This window comes from Eurytemora carolleeae, unplaced genomic scaffold (assembly GCF_000591075.1).
Source record: "Eurytemora carolleeae unplaced genomic scaffold, Eaff_2.0 scaffold8, whole genome shotgun sequence".
Classification (NCBI taxonomy): domain Eukaryota; kingdom Metazoa; phylum Arthropoda; class Copepoda; order Calanoida; family Temoridae; genus Eurytemora; species Eurytemora carolleeae.
In genome coordinates, this window is record NW_019396114.1 from 133,675 (window position 1) to 149,560 (window position 15,886).

Genomic DNA, 15,886 nt, shown 5'->3' on the forward strand with positions numbered 1-15,886 from the left:
ACGGTTAGAATATTATACAAATTGTAATATAGCTGAAGGGTTAAATACACATTCTGGATCACATTCGCTGTTAACTTAACCACGGGCGTATACAGGGGGGGGGGGTTGAAGGGAATTGCCCCCATAACATCATTTTTCCCCCTTTTCATGCCTTTAAGACCCCATGTATTTGACAAGCTTGCCTTGTATTTAACAAGCTTGCTTGTATTTAACAAGATAGAATTTTTGTATTACACTTCCCCTGTCCTTTTTAGAATACGGTAATAAGCGATTTCGGATTTCACTCAATTATAATACATGCTTTGCAGACGGTACTCCATTTGAATAAGAAATATTTGTCTGATGTACAATTACCGCGTATACAAAAACCTATTCTGAATATTTCTTATACAAATGGAGTACCGTCTGCAAAGACTCCTTGATTTTCCTTCACACAAAATCATACGATTTTCTCTTATCAGCTGAAATTTTGTACAGTTCCACGCTCAGTGGGGAGGCGGAGAATACTAAATGCCGGTTAATGGAGATCTCAACGCGGGTAGGAGAAGACAATGCACAGACTAGCGGTAACAGTGCTTACAGGGTACTCACTATGCAGGGGTTACTAGCTCAGGTCGAGTTCAGATTGTAAAGCTAGTTTGCAACTGCTAACAGGACTTTAAGGAATAAAAAGGTGAAATGGAAGCAGTAAGGGGTAAAGAGGAGCATACAAAGGGGTAAAGGAAAGAAGTTGATTGAAATAGGTAAAGAGAATCAGTAGAAGGGGTAAAGGGAATCAGTAAAAGGGGTAAAGGGAAGTTGAACAGGGGTAAAGGGAATCAGTAAAAGGGGTAAAGGGAATCTGTAAAAGGGGTAAAGGGAAGTTGAAAAGGGGTAAAGGGAATCAGTAAAAGGGGTAAAGGGAATCAGTAAAAGGGGTAAAGGGAATCAGTAAAAGGGGTAAAGGGAATCAGTAAAAGGGGTAAAGGGAATCAGTCAAATGGGTAAATGGAAGCGTAAAAGGGGTAAAGGGAATCAGTAAAAGGGGTAAAGGGAATCAGTAAAAGGGGTAAAGGGAATCAGTAAAAGGGGTAAAGAATCAGTAAAAGGGGTAAAGGGAATCAGTCAAATGGGTAAATGGAAGCGTAAAAGGGGTAAAGGGAATCAGTAAAAGGGGTAAAGGGAATCAGTAAAAGGGGTAAAGGGAATCAGTAAAAGGGGTAAAGGGAATCAGTAAAATGGGTAAAGGGAATCAGTAAAAGGGGTAAAGGGAATCAGTAAAAGGGGTAAAGGGAATCAGTAATACGGGTAAAGGGAATCAGTAAAAGGGGTAAAGGGAATCAGTAAAATGGGTAATGGAAGCGTAAAAGGGGTAAAGGGAATCAGTAAAAGGGGTAAAGGGAAGCGTAAAAGGGGTAAAGGAAATCAGTAAAAGGGGTAAAGGGAATCAGTTAAAGGGGTAAAGGGAAGTGGAAAGGGGGTAAAGGGAATCAGTAAAAGGGGTAAAGGGAAGCAGTAAAAGGGGTAGAGGGAAGTGAAAAGGGGTAAAGGGAAGCAGTACAAGAGGTAAACGAAAGCAGTAGAAGGAGTGAAGAGAGAACCAGTTAAAAAAAGTTCCTTCAGGAAATTATCTAAAAATATGTAGTGTTAAAAAAGTGGATCTGGAAAAAAATGTCTAAATGAAAGGTTAAAGAAAGGTTCTCGACAAAAACAGGTTTAAATGTAATAAGAATAAAATAACGTTCGCTATATTAAAAAAACAGAAGAAATCAAAAGTACGGAAGATCCCCTATGAAGAGTTGGAAAGGATATAGAATAACTTAACTTTTAATTTCTTCACAACTTTTAAACCAACTTTTTTTTTGTCTGTCTGATTCTTTCTAGTTTCAAGACTTAGAATTAGGAATCAACAAAGAAAGTTAGAATCCTTTATTACTAAATCAATAGGAAGATAGAATCCTTTATTACCTAATCAATAGGAAGATAGAATCCTTTATTACCTAATCAATAGGAAGATAGAATCCTTTATTTCCTAATCAATAGAAAGATAGAATCCTTTATTAGTAAATCAATATGAAGATAGAATCCTTTATTACTAAATCAATAGGAAGATAGAATCCTTTATTACTAAATCAATAGGAAGATAGAATCCTTTATTACTATATCAATAGGAAGATAGAATCCTTTATTACTAAATCAATAGGAAGATAGACTCCTTTATTACTAAATCAATAGGAAGTTAGAATCCTTTATCACTAAATCAATAGGAAGATATTACCAAATCAATAGGAAGATAGAGTCCTTTATTAATAAATCAATAGGAAGATAGAATCCTTTATTACTAAATCAATAGGAAGTTAGAATCCTTTTTTACTAAATCAATAGGAAGATAGAATCCTATATTACTAAATCATTAGGAAGATAGAATCCTTTATTACCAAATCAATAGGAAGATAGAATCCTAGCTTACTAAATCATTAGGAAGATAGAATCCTTTATTACCAAATCAATAGGAAGATAGGATCCTGTATTACTTTAAGGAAAAGAGATTCTATTGCTTTTAATAAAATAGACTGATGAATCCTTTATGCATAATGAAAGGGGGGTAGAATATCTAATAGATGATGTAATCCTTTATTCCTAAATCAATAAATACGGTTTCTAGATTGAACTTTTAAATTCTGAGAACTATAGGAAACTGCAGGGTGTCCGACAAAACATGACAGTTGGTGAATAGTTTTAAATGTCTTCTTCGATAATTTATACAGTTCTTTGATGCCAAACAGAATAATAAAATCATCACATGGCTGTCATATTATAGTAAAATTGATTTAAAAGTAAAATATATTTCAGGAAAAGATTTTTTTTATCAAAATAAACTGCAAAATGTCTTTAATATCTTTTATAGTATATCGAAGAAGATTTTCAATACTATTTACCAACTGTCATGTTTCGTGGGACACCCCGTACTTGCTTCCTAACTGTTCAAGTAACCATATTAGTTTAAGCTAATTTGAGTTAATTATGCTCCATGGAGAGAGAGAGAGAGAGAGAAGGTCCCACCTAATGCAAATAAAAAAAGTGACAAAAGGGGCAAATTCTTATACTATATTTTATGCATAGACCCTGTTTTAATTTGAAATTTTTATTTTAACAAATTTAAATTTCTCTAATTAAATTTAGAAGGTTTTGCAAACAGGAGAAAAAAATAATTTTACTAAAGGGAAGATAGAAATTCTATTAAATCGCAGATTAAAGTCAGGTGAAAGGGCCTAGAAACGGTTTTAGAAACAAAGAAGTCATAGTGTAAAGATAGTTGAATTATTGCATAAAGGGGGAACGAGGGCAAGACAGACATACCTTCTCTACCATACCTTCTCTACCTCCCGCTTCATACCTTCTCTACCTCCCTTTCATACCTTCTCTACCTCCCCCATCATACCTTCTCTGCCATACCTTTACCTGCTCTACCATACCTTTACCTTCTCTACCAGACCTTTACCTTCTTAATTCTTTGTGCACTATTCCCTACATTATAATATCCAATCTGTTAATACCTTATCTCCAGTTTTCTCCACCCTGTATACCTAAAAACAATATAAAGCCTTATTTATTTGACCCCTAGTGTGTGATTAAGCTAAACTTATAAAATGGCCCTTAGGCACTGCTTTTATATTGCAGGGCTGTTAAGTGCACACAATCTATAGACCTGTTCTTCATTGATAAATATCTAACTTTTAAAAGCATTAAACCTTTCTAATCCAGGGATTATTTAAAGGGAGTGTTCACAAAAAAATTAAGGGGTTTTTGGACTGATCTCAAATTGAGTTCGATATTGATCGCTACTAATGTTACTTCACTTCTATTCGGTAACACTCCCTTTAAGTTTTTAAATAGAACTTGTTTAGACTAGTAGCCCTGCACAGAAACTATTCCAATGAAAAAACCCTTTGTTTATTAATAAAGTTTAGAAATAAGTTCAATTCTTGCATGACTGAGCTCTGATAAAATAAAAATAAAACAATGATACAACTATTACTATTGGAAAACGTCTAGAATGGTTTATCAAAAGTTAAGTTAATTCAATACATTTTTTAAATTACAGGGTTACTCACAAAAGATGAAACTGTAAAGACGGCCTAAAACTCTTACAATATGGCGAGTTCAAGATTAATATAAGTCTTCTGCCTTTAAAGGGACTGTAAGCATAATTCTAATTGACCCTTATGCAAAGATGGCAACAGTACCCTTGAAGCCTTAATCTGATCAAAACGTGGAAGATAACGTCGTTTTTATGAATTTAATTTGAAGAGTACCGTTGTAAATCGGGCACTGCCATCACCGCATGGAGGGTTATTTGTAATTGCACTTACAGTCCTCTTAATATAGTATTTTTATAGCTTTTAAATGATTTAGCAAAGACTTAAAGAAGGGAATCATGAATTCAAGGAAGCAATCTTCTCGGCAGTCTCATCCTTTGTGGGGAGCACTGTATAGTAATATTTTAGAAAATGTTACTTCTAGCTCTAGATAAAATTTTGAAAAATAGACCTAGTTTGTATTCTTGGTTTTAAACTCTTTTATGTCTAAAAGTTTTCAATTAAAAATAACATCCATTGAAAACCTTACAACTGTGGAATAAATTCTATCCCAATGATGGGTTTTATAACTTTATAAAACCATATTCTCTAAAATTTTGTTTTAATTAAACTACAAATGAAAAATTCTTATCTTAAGAGGAAAATGAGAGAAAAAGGTTAAAGTTGGCATGTGTAGGTAATGGATGAAAATAGATATTTAGCTAATCTAAGATTTTAAATTTTAGGGCTTCAGTTTTAAAGCATTTCGTGTTCGATCCATAATTTTAATTTAATCATACTTTTCTTTTTATTCCAGAATGAAAGAATGCTTGATCCAGATCAGAACGGTAATAATCAGAGCCCTCACATCAATAATGTGAACTCTCTTTATACCACTAACAGAGGTAATATACTTTATTGACCGCCTCTCTTTTTCCAATATTTATACCGTTTACATGCATTTTTAGAGTTAATCATTCTGCTAATTGCAACGTTATTATTTTTTTCCACAACTACATCTTTTTAAATCCCATAATCAATTTGAGAAAGCTAGAACAGTGTCCGAATTTAATAAATTTGAACCGCGTCTGAAATCCGCCAAAAAACAGTTTCAATTGAGCGCCGGCTTAAATCTTGAAGCATTAAATACAATTTTAAGTGAAACCAACCATATTTGAGCCACGGCTTAAATCGAAGCCGCCGCTCAAATTCTATAAATTCGGCCTCGGGACATTTAAAGGCTATGAAACTCATAAAATTGTGATTTTGTTAAATGCTTAACACTTATAAAATGTACCCTGCTACTTTGTCTTTGATCGGTTTAAAATTTCACACGCCAATTTTACTTTATGAATAGTGGTGTCAACTGCATTCATCTTGATTTTCTGGCTTATATCCCATATCCATGAGAAATCAAACACGTTTGAATGCAAAAGTATAAGAAGACTTTTCTCCCCCCCCCCCCCCCCAACCGAAATGAATGCATCAAAACTATAGTTTGAACCTTCTCCTACTTCTACTCCTACTCCTACTCCTACTCCTACTCCTACTTCTTCTCCTTCTTCTATTCCTACTCCTACTCCTACTCCTACTCCTACTCCTACTCCTACTCCTACTCCAACTCCTTCTCCTACTCATAATCCTACTCCTACTCCTACTCCTACTCCTACTTCTACTCCTAATCCCACTCCAGTTTATGTTTTATGTTTAGTTAAAGAGGATAATATTGAATCTAGTCCTACTCCTACTCCTACTCCTACTTCTACTCCAACTCCCACTCCGGTTTATGTTTTATGTTTAGTTAAAGAGGATAATATTGAATCTAGTCCTACTCCTACCCCTACTCCAACTTCAAGCTGGTATATGGAAGAAGAATCTATCAAACCTCGAAGAAAGGTGACTAGAAAATCCTGCTGAAGCAGCTTATGATATTTTCTAGAGGAGTGGAAGAGTGATTAATATTGTTGCGCGAAATGTGCTTAAATTTTTCACAAATTCTTTAAAAAAGATTGTGTCATTTTAACGTCTTACCCATTGAACGACAAGACGGGGGAGGGTTGGTGGTGGTGCCCCCTGTTTCCATAAACTCAGCTCCACCTAAACCAAAAGTTCTATTAATTTGTTAATGTTAAGGTTCAAAGTGTTCCAAACTTCTGTGACCCAGTTGCAGAACTAGGAATAGGTTCTACTCCCTGCTCTTGTTTTAATCTAAGGAAGAAGACAATAAAAGATTAAAGATTACAGGGGGATATTTAAAAAAGGCCATATGCCGCGTAATTTACTTTAGGCTTTCCTTTTTTTGATTACTTTGTATTTTTTTCTGCATTTTCTCATCAAAATGCTCATTCTTGTAATTTTGATTTATCGAAACCTTATAAAAAAATAAAATAATTAAAGATCTATTTGATTTATCATATAAATCATGCGTTCCAAAACGTTTCTTTTGAAAAGTCTCAAACAACTTGCATTAAGATGGTTTTGAAAACATAAAGAAATATGTACGCAATGGATTATTAGTAAACTTATAAATCCTATTTTGACTCATTTAAAAGTTTCCAGATTAGAAAATTATGTTTATACGTCTTCAATGAATTAAGTGAGGAAAGAAAAAGAGGGCGAGGGAGCTCCTATTCTAGTTCGGATAGAAACAGCACATTCACGGATAGAAACAGTGCTTTTACAGACGGAAACAGCACTTGTACGGATAGAAACAGCTTCTCTACAGACAAAAACAGCCCATGTATAGAAAAAATGAGCTCCTGCACTGATAGAAACAGCACTATAAGTTCAAACAGAGAAAGTAAACATATTCACGCAACTGACAATATGAATGAGGTATTGTATTATCTACAGTGGTAGCCATAAAACTGTGGAATAGGAAGACGACTGTTGGACTCAATAGTTCAATGAACAGACCCATTATACCTAATAATTTTTAATCTGCTGCTAAAACTATTTGCTTTGTAGTAGCATTTAAAGGCACATTAGTTTGCTTAAATGTCGTCTTTCTATTCTAAATTTTTATTATGTATTAATAGTAAAATTGTTGAATGTGTAAATGTTACAAGGCCATGAACCGGATATATCCAAATATTATATTGAGTTCTGTTAATTCTCTCTTCCTTGAAACCTCTGCAGTGGAGAAGGATTAGATTAAGTTTAAATCACGAAAATATTCATCAGCTGGTGTAAAGGTTGTATTATGTTCATGGGCGCAATCAGGAGAAGGGGGGGGGGGGCAACGGTTCAATTTTTTCTCTCTCCCTCCTAATATTAAAAAAACTAAAAAACGTTAAAAACGTTTAATGGATCATGAATTTTCTTTTCAAACCACTGAATTCAAATTTACTGATTATTCTTTTTGAAGTTTGTTGCAAAGTAAACAGAAAAAGTATTTCTACACAATAATAAGAAAGATTTATTATTACGATGACTTTTAATATTTAGAAAACTAGGCTTTTCAATTCGCCATTTTTCATTGTACTCATAAGCAAAAAAAATTGCAGAATTTTTTGTTTAAATTAGTGCATTTTCAAAAATAATAAAAGGCGACATTTTGCCCAGGTAAAAATGTTTAAAGGAATTGTGCTTTTCTGCTACAAACTCTGATTTTCTAATCCCTATTCTTTATAACCTTATGTTGTAAACCATAGATATTTTAAAGTATTACTTCTGCTAGCTCAAATAATATTTTAAACTATTACTTCTGATATAGTTCAAATAATATTTCAAACTATTACTTCTGCTAGTTCAAATAATATTTTAAACTATTACTTCTGCTATAGTTCAAATAATATTTTAAACTATTACTTCTGCTATAGTTCAAATAATATTTTAAACTATTACTTCTGCTAGTTCAAATAATAAAAATTTGAAATTCTAGAATCATGTTAGTTTCTCCCAAAAATGTATTGGACAAAAAAAAAGAAAAACACCAAAATATATTTTTGGTATACAGACTGACTAGTATAAATGAATTTAATTTATACCATTAGTGTCCAGAGTTGGAAGAATTAGCCTGCTAATAAACTGTAAAATAAAAGAAAGGATATTATAACTTTTAAATAGAATTCAACACTCCCAGGGGAGGTTATATAACCTTACTGTTTCTATAAATAGGGGCAAATAAACAATACATAGCAAAATAAACTTGGCTTTTAGGGCGCTTCGTGCCCTTCTTTCTTGGTTTATTAAACTTTAAACATAATTGTTTCTATAAATGGATAAGGTGATACTTTCCCAAAGGCATTTTCCCAAGTGACAATTTCTCAAGTGGTAACTTCCCAAATTTTGCAATTTCCCAAGCAACTACCTTCCCAAAGGTTAGGTTAGGCCCTCTGCTGCGCCGCGGGCTGCAACGGGGGCCGGGTGCTGCGGCTTGGACAGACTTTAAAAGTTAACGATTGGGAAATCGCACATTTTTGAAGTTACCACCTGGGAAAATACCCTTGGGAAGTTGCCATTTGGGAAAGTATCTAATATCTTTGATAACGGTCAATTAAGCTTCACTTTCAATCCTGTTTTAATCCTTGAAATAAAATTGTTAGTCTATCTAATTCGTATTTTTGTATTTTGAAAATCAAAGCATGTATAATTAAAGGTTCTTTACTCCGTGTTTGCTGGGTTTTGGGAGACGATAGCAAATTCAGCTCTGGGTAGTTTGGGGTTCATTTCTTTTATTTCTATGCTGAACTAAAATGATTTTTCAATGGAAAATTTGAAACAAAGTAAAATTCTATAAAACTTTGATATACAGTGAGAACTAAAAAAACAATGAAGTAGAACTAGAAAGACGACTCAATTTTAAACTATTTTAATGAATATTAAACCCAGCTTTTGGGCAGTGATTAACATAGGCCTATTTTACCTAATGGATTGGTAAAACATTTTGGTATTTAATGCACGTAAATGTCGTCTTCAAAATAGGCCGGACATTTCTAGCTGTAGCTACTCTTGTTGAAAAACACATAATTTTTTACAGGAAAACATCAACATCATAAAACCGAATAACAACTCTGATTCCACAAATTACAAAACAATATTCAATTTAAATTAGAATACAGACATTTTAATTAAAAAATTTCAGGAGATTTTAATTTAAAATGAATATTTAGGAGATAACGGAGACAGAACATTTCTCAACTATTGAGGGATTACTGAACAAGATCAAGGAACATCTTGATACAGGAGGAAAACATCAGGTAGGGGGTAGGTACAGGGTGTCCAAATAAAAAAGAAAACATCTTGATACAGGAGGAAAACATCAGGTAGGGGTAGGTACAGGGTGTCCAAATAAAAAGTAAACATCTTGATACAGGAGGACAACATCAGGTAGGGGTGTAGGTACAGGGGGTCTAAATAAAAATAAAGCATCTTGATACAGAAGGAAAACATCAGGTAGGGGTAGGTCCAGGGTGTCCAAATAAAAAGTAAACACCTTGATACAGGAGGAAAACATCAGGTAGGGGTGTAGGTACAGGGTGTCTAAATAAAAATAAAACATCTTGATACAGGAGGAAAACATCAGGTAGGTACAAGGTGTATCAATAAACATGCGAATTGATTGACGATTTCGAGATATAGAAAGGTATAGAATTCGGCGACATTAAATCTATATTTAAAGTTTATTTGATGTTGTTACAAAGTAAATAGTGTTATTAGTGCCTTCAAAATCAATTATTATCTTAATAAAAAACCTCAAAGACGTCAATTAAACCTCATGTTAAAGGAATACTCTGCATTATCAGGTATATATATATATATATATATAGGTAGTATCAAGTATGGATAGGGGTAGTATCTCGTGTTGTTATTCATTTCGATCCATGTTTTTAATACTTTTGATAAAACTTCCAAAATTTAAAAATTTTATTTTGTTAAGGTTTACTTTTTTCAAAAACGTTAGTTTTTGGCGCTTTTTTGCATATATTTTCTTTCTGGGTCAAAATTTGACATGCTTTAAGAAAATATTGAAATAAACAATTTAAAAACAATTTTTTCGTACTTTATGCCAAATTGTCCTGGAAAGAAAATGTAAACCAAAAGCGGGCCGAAAACAAACCAAAAAGAACCAAAAGCGAACCGAAAACTAACCGAAAACGAACCAAAAGCAAACCGAAAACGAACCGAAAAAACAAACAAAAACGAACTAAAAACTAACCAAAAACGAAACAAAAACAAAGCGAAAACAACCCAAAAACGAATCAAAAGCGAACCGAAAACGAACCAAAAACGAACTAAAAACGAACCAAAAGCGAACCAAAAACAAACCGAAAACAAACCAAAAACGAACCGAAAACGAACCAACACATCACTGGTAATATCAGATTGTGTAAAGGATAGAAACAAAATTAAAATGAACAAATATTTAAACACTTTTTGTTAAGTCCGAGGTGTTTGAGATGTTTGAGATGGATAATCTGACCAGGCTCAGCCAACATCCACAACAACATCAAGGTGTGGAAAGAATGGATATGTTTCTGGGAAAAGGAGAGGAGAAGGATGTATATCAAGGAGAAGGTGAAGAGAGTTGTGGAGAAGGTTCTCCTTTTCTCCGGATTACAGAGGGGAATTTGGAATCACAGAGGAAGGAAGACAGACGACAGTCACAACCCAGGTCTTTAAAGGGACTGTAAGCGTGATTTTAAGCGACCCTCCGAGAAAAGATGGCAATGTCCGATTTACGCTTTAGACCCTTGACTGTTGAGAACAAATATTTTTCAAATATTTGGATTTCCGTAAATTGTACGCATGCGTACAGTTTTAACTCAACTCAGCTGACGATAATTGTACCCTGATAAAGTACCGAATATTTATTTTTGGCGAATTTTAAAAAGTAAATTTAAATATTACTTAAATATAAAACAATTTGAAAACAGCTTGAAAACAAATTTAAAAGAAATTACAAGAGTTTCTGTAGTAAATAAACAAGGAAAAGTTTAAAGGGTACAGTTGTGAATCGGGAATTCACCTCTTTAAATGGCAGATAGCTCAAAATTACGCGAACACTCTCTTTTTTACATTTTTTTTTATATGTACGAGGCAATACATTTATTTACTTAATTTTAGCACATATCTTGAAGCATCCGTTTATTTGAGCATTTCAGAGCTATGACGATATGGGCTTACGCGATATAGATAATTCTTTTATTTTTAATTTAAAATTTTCGATCCACTCATACATCTGTCACGAATTATGGATTTTGTAAATATGAATGTCAAATGAAAAAGGAATTGAGAAATTCACATAAATGCCAGATTTGGGAAAACATTCTTTTTGCCATTTTACTCTATTGCAGTTTTGCAGTTTTATATCTCTTATAGATCTAATTATGGCATTTCATGCTTCTTATTGAAAGAAAATAGTTCAAGAAAAAATAATTTGGAGAGGACAAAGCATTTCTAGGACAAATTATTTTGAGGACAAAATATTTCCAGGACAAAGAATTTGAAGGCAAATGATTTGATGGAAAATGTTTCAACGGATAATTGTATTAACAAATTTCTAGGACAGACTTTCTAAAACAAACTTTCTAGAACAGATAATTTGTAAATACAGTCGTCTTCGTATCTATGAATTCAATGAAGACGACTTTCAATTTTGATTTTTATTTCTTAAAGCATTTAAACAGCATGATTATAACATATAAAGATGGAATGAAAACAAAGAACAAAGCTTCTCTTTCTTTATATTTAAACTTGTAATTTTAAAAAAGCTTGTTAAAAAAAAACTTCAGTATAAAAGTCGTCTTACTTGTATTGATATGAACGCCGACCACTGTAGGACACACTACAGGATAGCTAAACATTTCTTTAAGAATTTAAGTGCAAATGAGGTGGAAAATATATGATTTTAAGGACATATTTTAAGGACATTATTTTAGGGTAAATAGGAAGAGGGTAATTTTAAACCATCGTAAATGTGATGTAAGAATACAGATGGACGACACAGCAGAACTACTACGCAGTCCAAGGTACGCTTTTATAAAGTGGTAGGCGATTATATCAATACAATAAAGACGACTTTCGATTTCAATTTTGATTTATTTCAAGCTGGATACACATAAATATAGAATTCAAGAGAAGCTGTTAATTTAAAAAGCTTTTCTTTAATCACTTGTAAACTTGCAATTCAAAACAAGCTTGTTAACAATCAAAAAGTCGTCTTCATTGTATTGATAATCGCAGCTAGCATACCACAGTATGATTTTATTTAAATTTTAGATGTTGATCAAAATCGGAAAGGGGACGGCAGATGTAATTTCAAATAACACTTTATTTAAAGAGTTTCCAGCTCGATTCACAACGGCACCCCCACCACATTAAGACATTTAAAAGAGTTAAAGAACTTAATGCTTCATATGTCTAAAAACTTTTTTTCCCTTTTGATTTAATCTTTTAACAATTTGTAATTTCATCGTCAAAAAAAACTAGCAATTCACCAAAAACAAGTTTTAAATGTAATTTTTCTGCTCCCTTTTTTAGAATTGGGGAGAAATATTCCCACAATCTCTATTTTTTTTTTAGATTTTAAATATATAATTACAAATTATGAATTCTGTTAGATCAAATTTTATGAAATACTCATATATGAAATACTCAAAGGTTTACGCCATCAGTTTGCAACTTCCAAAAGGATTAATGGATTTAAGTATGTGACAAGAACTCAGCTTCTTGGGGTTTTTTTTTCAAGTGGCTTTCTTCAGCATGCAGATTCAAGTTAACATTGCCTCTTGTTGCATCAAATTAAAACGTTAAAATAAAGTTTCCTGACCAGGGGGCGCTAATAAAATTTATCCTATATACATATCAGGTTTTATGTACAAAATTAGTATAAAACCAAGAATTACAATGTACTTTCTTTTTCCAAATGGAATCATATTTTTTTAATTTTAAATAAAAATGTTCAAAGAGAGAGTACTGATGGTGGGAGTAGATTAACCTCACCAAGGACTCCCAGATTAACTCCAGCAGCTCAAACCCGCTTCAACCATAGTGGAACTAGTAAGAGACAATCCCAGCACCCATCTTTCAGGTTCATACAATATGTTTTCCTTGTTTCTGGCTCCAAAACATCGGAACTTAACCAAAGGAATTGAGTTTTTGCCACAAACTCAGATTTCCTAATTTCTATAACTTAGCAACCGTTTTCCTAGACCTTTGAAATTTCAAACTATTAATTCTGGTAGATCAAATAGTCTAAGTTTGAAATATCAAAGATCTGCACCATCAGGTTGCAAAGATATAGGGGTTAGAAAATGTAAGTTTGTTGCTAATCAATTCCTTTCACTTCTTCAGTGGCAGATGTTTGAAAATTTAAAAACATTATTTTAATTTCCAACTCGCCGAAAACCTCCCATAGCCCTCGTGCAGGTTATGCATGGGTAAAAACTATATCCTTTCTTGAAATATTAAAATAAAAAAAGTATTTGTAAATGAGAAGGAATTCAAATAATATAATCTTAAAACAAAATTATTAGTCAATTTAAAAAATGAAGAAAAAGTGCTCATGATTTTAAGAATCAGTTCTGACCAAAATAACAATAAATTCAATTTTTAGAAAATCTTCCAGCACGTCCACGTCGATCCACCGATCAAATACTCAGGTAAGCATAACAAAGCTTAATTATAAAAAATGGCGAAAAACAGGAAAAAGAATTATATTTTCTCCTGTTTTGAAGAAAAGCTTTCTGGTATTTAGGTAAATATTATTAGACAAGGAAATCCAATAATTACCAAAACTAATTCTTGAGTATAAGGCAGAGCAGCTTCGCCACAAATTTCATATTCTCATTCAGAAATCCCTTGCAAAGAAACTGTAGATTTGGTTTAAGTAACCCTCCATTTATAAAGTGGTATGTTCGATGCACAATGGATCTCTTCTAACCATAGAGAATAGAATATATATTAGAGGGAAATTTAGAGAATCTCTCGTTATGAATATTTTCAGTTCCTTTCAGCCTGAAATGAAGTTCAAAGTGTACAAATCATGTAAATGTTCACAAATTATATGCAGTAGAGTACATTAATACAGTATGTCATTTCAATTTCGAATTTTTTAAAGCTGTTAAATAAACTTTATAACGAATTAGGTGAACAAAAAACATCATTTGAATTATAGTTAAAATGGAAAATCATCGTTTGTAAAGTGAAATAGAGTCTATGTGAAATGATCATTGGTCAATGATAAAACCAGCCTATTTCATAATTTGGGTTTCTTTTAACATCAATTTTATTTTAGATTTTGATAAAATGATATTTCAGGGCCCAAAAGGTTATATAGCATAAATATGTGAAGTACACCTGCAGTATGGAAATAGTACTACAAAATCGCCGTTTTAAACTTTTTTCTAATAAATTCCCCTCTATTATATATTCTATTCTCTTTGCTTCAAACCTTTCACTGTTTAAGGATAAATGAGATGTACTTTGTAGAAACGATTATTCTTATTTTCGGGTTTTCTACAAAATTGACTTTATGCTGCAAAGGAAATGAAGGAAATTGTCAGAATTTAAAATTGTTATTGCAATAGAGGTTAAAGGTATCATAGGTGAATTGGACATGCAACGCTAATAAAACTATAGTAACTTTTGTTTATATGGCAGGATGAGGAGTCAGGACAATGACAACTAATTTCTCGAATCTTCTTCTTCATCTTTCTTTTCTGCTTTATGACAGGCTGGTCATTCCTTCTCTGCAGCTTGGACGCTGAGTGCAGGTACAGGCAGATGAGACTTCTAAATGACGTTTTTGTTCATTCCTATTTATTTAGAACAAACTTTAAAACTGAATGAGTTCTGAGCTGAAAACTTAAGAATGGGATGTCCTTAATCCCGATCGGTTAATTAATCTGGAGATTAATAACAAGAGGAGAACAAGCATTATTTAAGCTCGATATTAAGAAAAAGAGTGGATCAAGCATTAATTCCGATATCCACCATTCAAAAGTTCCCGGCTCTGTTTTATTTCAACGTCTGGACTTTTCTTTGTTTTAGAATTGAATAAGGGAATGTTTTATTCATTTAATTTCGTTTTCAGCTTTTAAATTCTCCATTTAAATTGTTTTGTGATTTTTAGACCTTTTGACAGTGAGCCTCTATCCAGGAAAGGAATAAAACCAAATGTCTTGAATTCAACTTGGAACAGTACAGAGGAAGAAGATTCGAAAAATTATACTTTAGCCAAGCCAGGCTTGGATCTGTTTGAACCGAATACGACAAGCTCAGCTGTGAACAACACATCTGGTGCAATGTTTCCCGACTTAGCTGGAGTTTTAACCTCCATGTTAAACAGTACAAAGGGTAATAAAACAGATGATAAAAGCTAAAATATATATATCAAATGTTAAAAGACAAAATATGTGTTTTACAAATGGAAACTGGCTCAAAAATGTAAAATTTGTGTAAATTTGTACTATTGTATTATTTTACTTATCTGATTCTATGCATATGTACATATAGACATTTAGGCTTGTACCTTTTACATTCGGCCAAATATCATTTTCTTTTTCAAATTTAACATTACGTAAAGATTATAATATTGAATAAATTTTAGTAGATACAAGAAATATTTGAATAGAGAAATATAGGATATTTCAAAATCGACATGTTAAGTTGATTTCTAGTGAATATATATAGATATAGGATTACCCTCAAAATATGAGAAATTAATGTGATCCGATAGTTGTATTTGGTCTCTTAGCTAAAATATGCCTGCAAATGATTTTCTTAATGGTTAGGCAAAAAAAGAAACAACTTTTAATTAGCAAGGAATCAATGCTAAGAAACAATTCTACAGTCGTCTCTGAAGACTCATCCTTTGTGGGTAA

The 15,886-nt window shown here is 32.6% G+C and overlaps 1 protein-coding gene across 1 annotated transcript; it reads left to right on the forward strand.

Moving 5' to 3' along the window:
- Nucleotides 1–4,879: 4,879 nt before the first annotated feature.
- LOC111695358 (uncharacterized) lies at nucleotides 4,880–15,262 on the forward strand. Its single transcript, XM_023464663.1, has 11 exons — nucleotides 4,880–4,963; nucleotides 5,860–5,954; nucleotides 6,192–6,271; nucleotides 6,656–6,893; nucleotides 9,173–9,259; nucleotides 10,445–10,674; nucleotides 11,942–12,031; nucleotides 12,970–13,092; nucleotides 13,618–13,663; nucleotides 14,664–14,776; nucleotides 15,136–15,262. The coding sequence occupies exons 1-10, from the start codon at nucleotides 4,885–4,887 to the stop codon at nucleotides 14,682–14,684; spliced, it is 1,089 nt and encodes a 362-aa protein (XP_023320431.1). The 5' UTR covers nucleotides 4,880–4,884; the 3' UTR covers nucleotides 14,685–14,776; nucleotides 15,136–15,262.
- The last annotated feature ends 624 nt before the right edge of the window (nucleotides 15,263–15,886 follow it).

What these genes read in the sequence shown, in the direction of transcription:
- LOC111695358 (XM_023464663.1), top strand. Translation starts at nt 4,885, where the DNA reads ATGCTTGATCCAGATCAGAACGGTAATAATCAGAGCCCTCACATCAAT. An exon ending in AGACGACAGTCACAACCCAG is followed by an intron (nt 10,675 to 11,941) that starts GTCTTTAAAGGG and finishes ACATTATTTTAG; the next exon opens with GGTAAATAGGAAGAGGGTAA. An exon ending in TCCACCGATCAAATACTCAG is followed by an intron (nt 13,664 to 14,663) that starts GTAAGCATAACA and finishes TTTATATGGCAG; the next exon opens with GATGAGGAGTCAGGACAATG.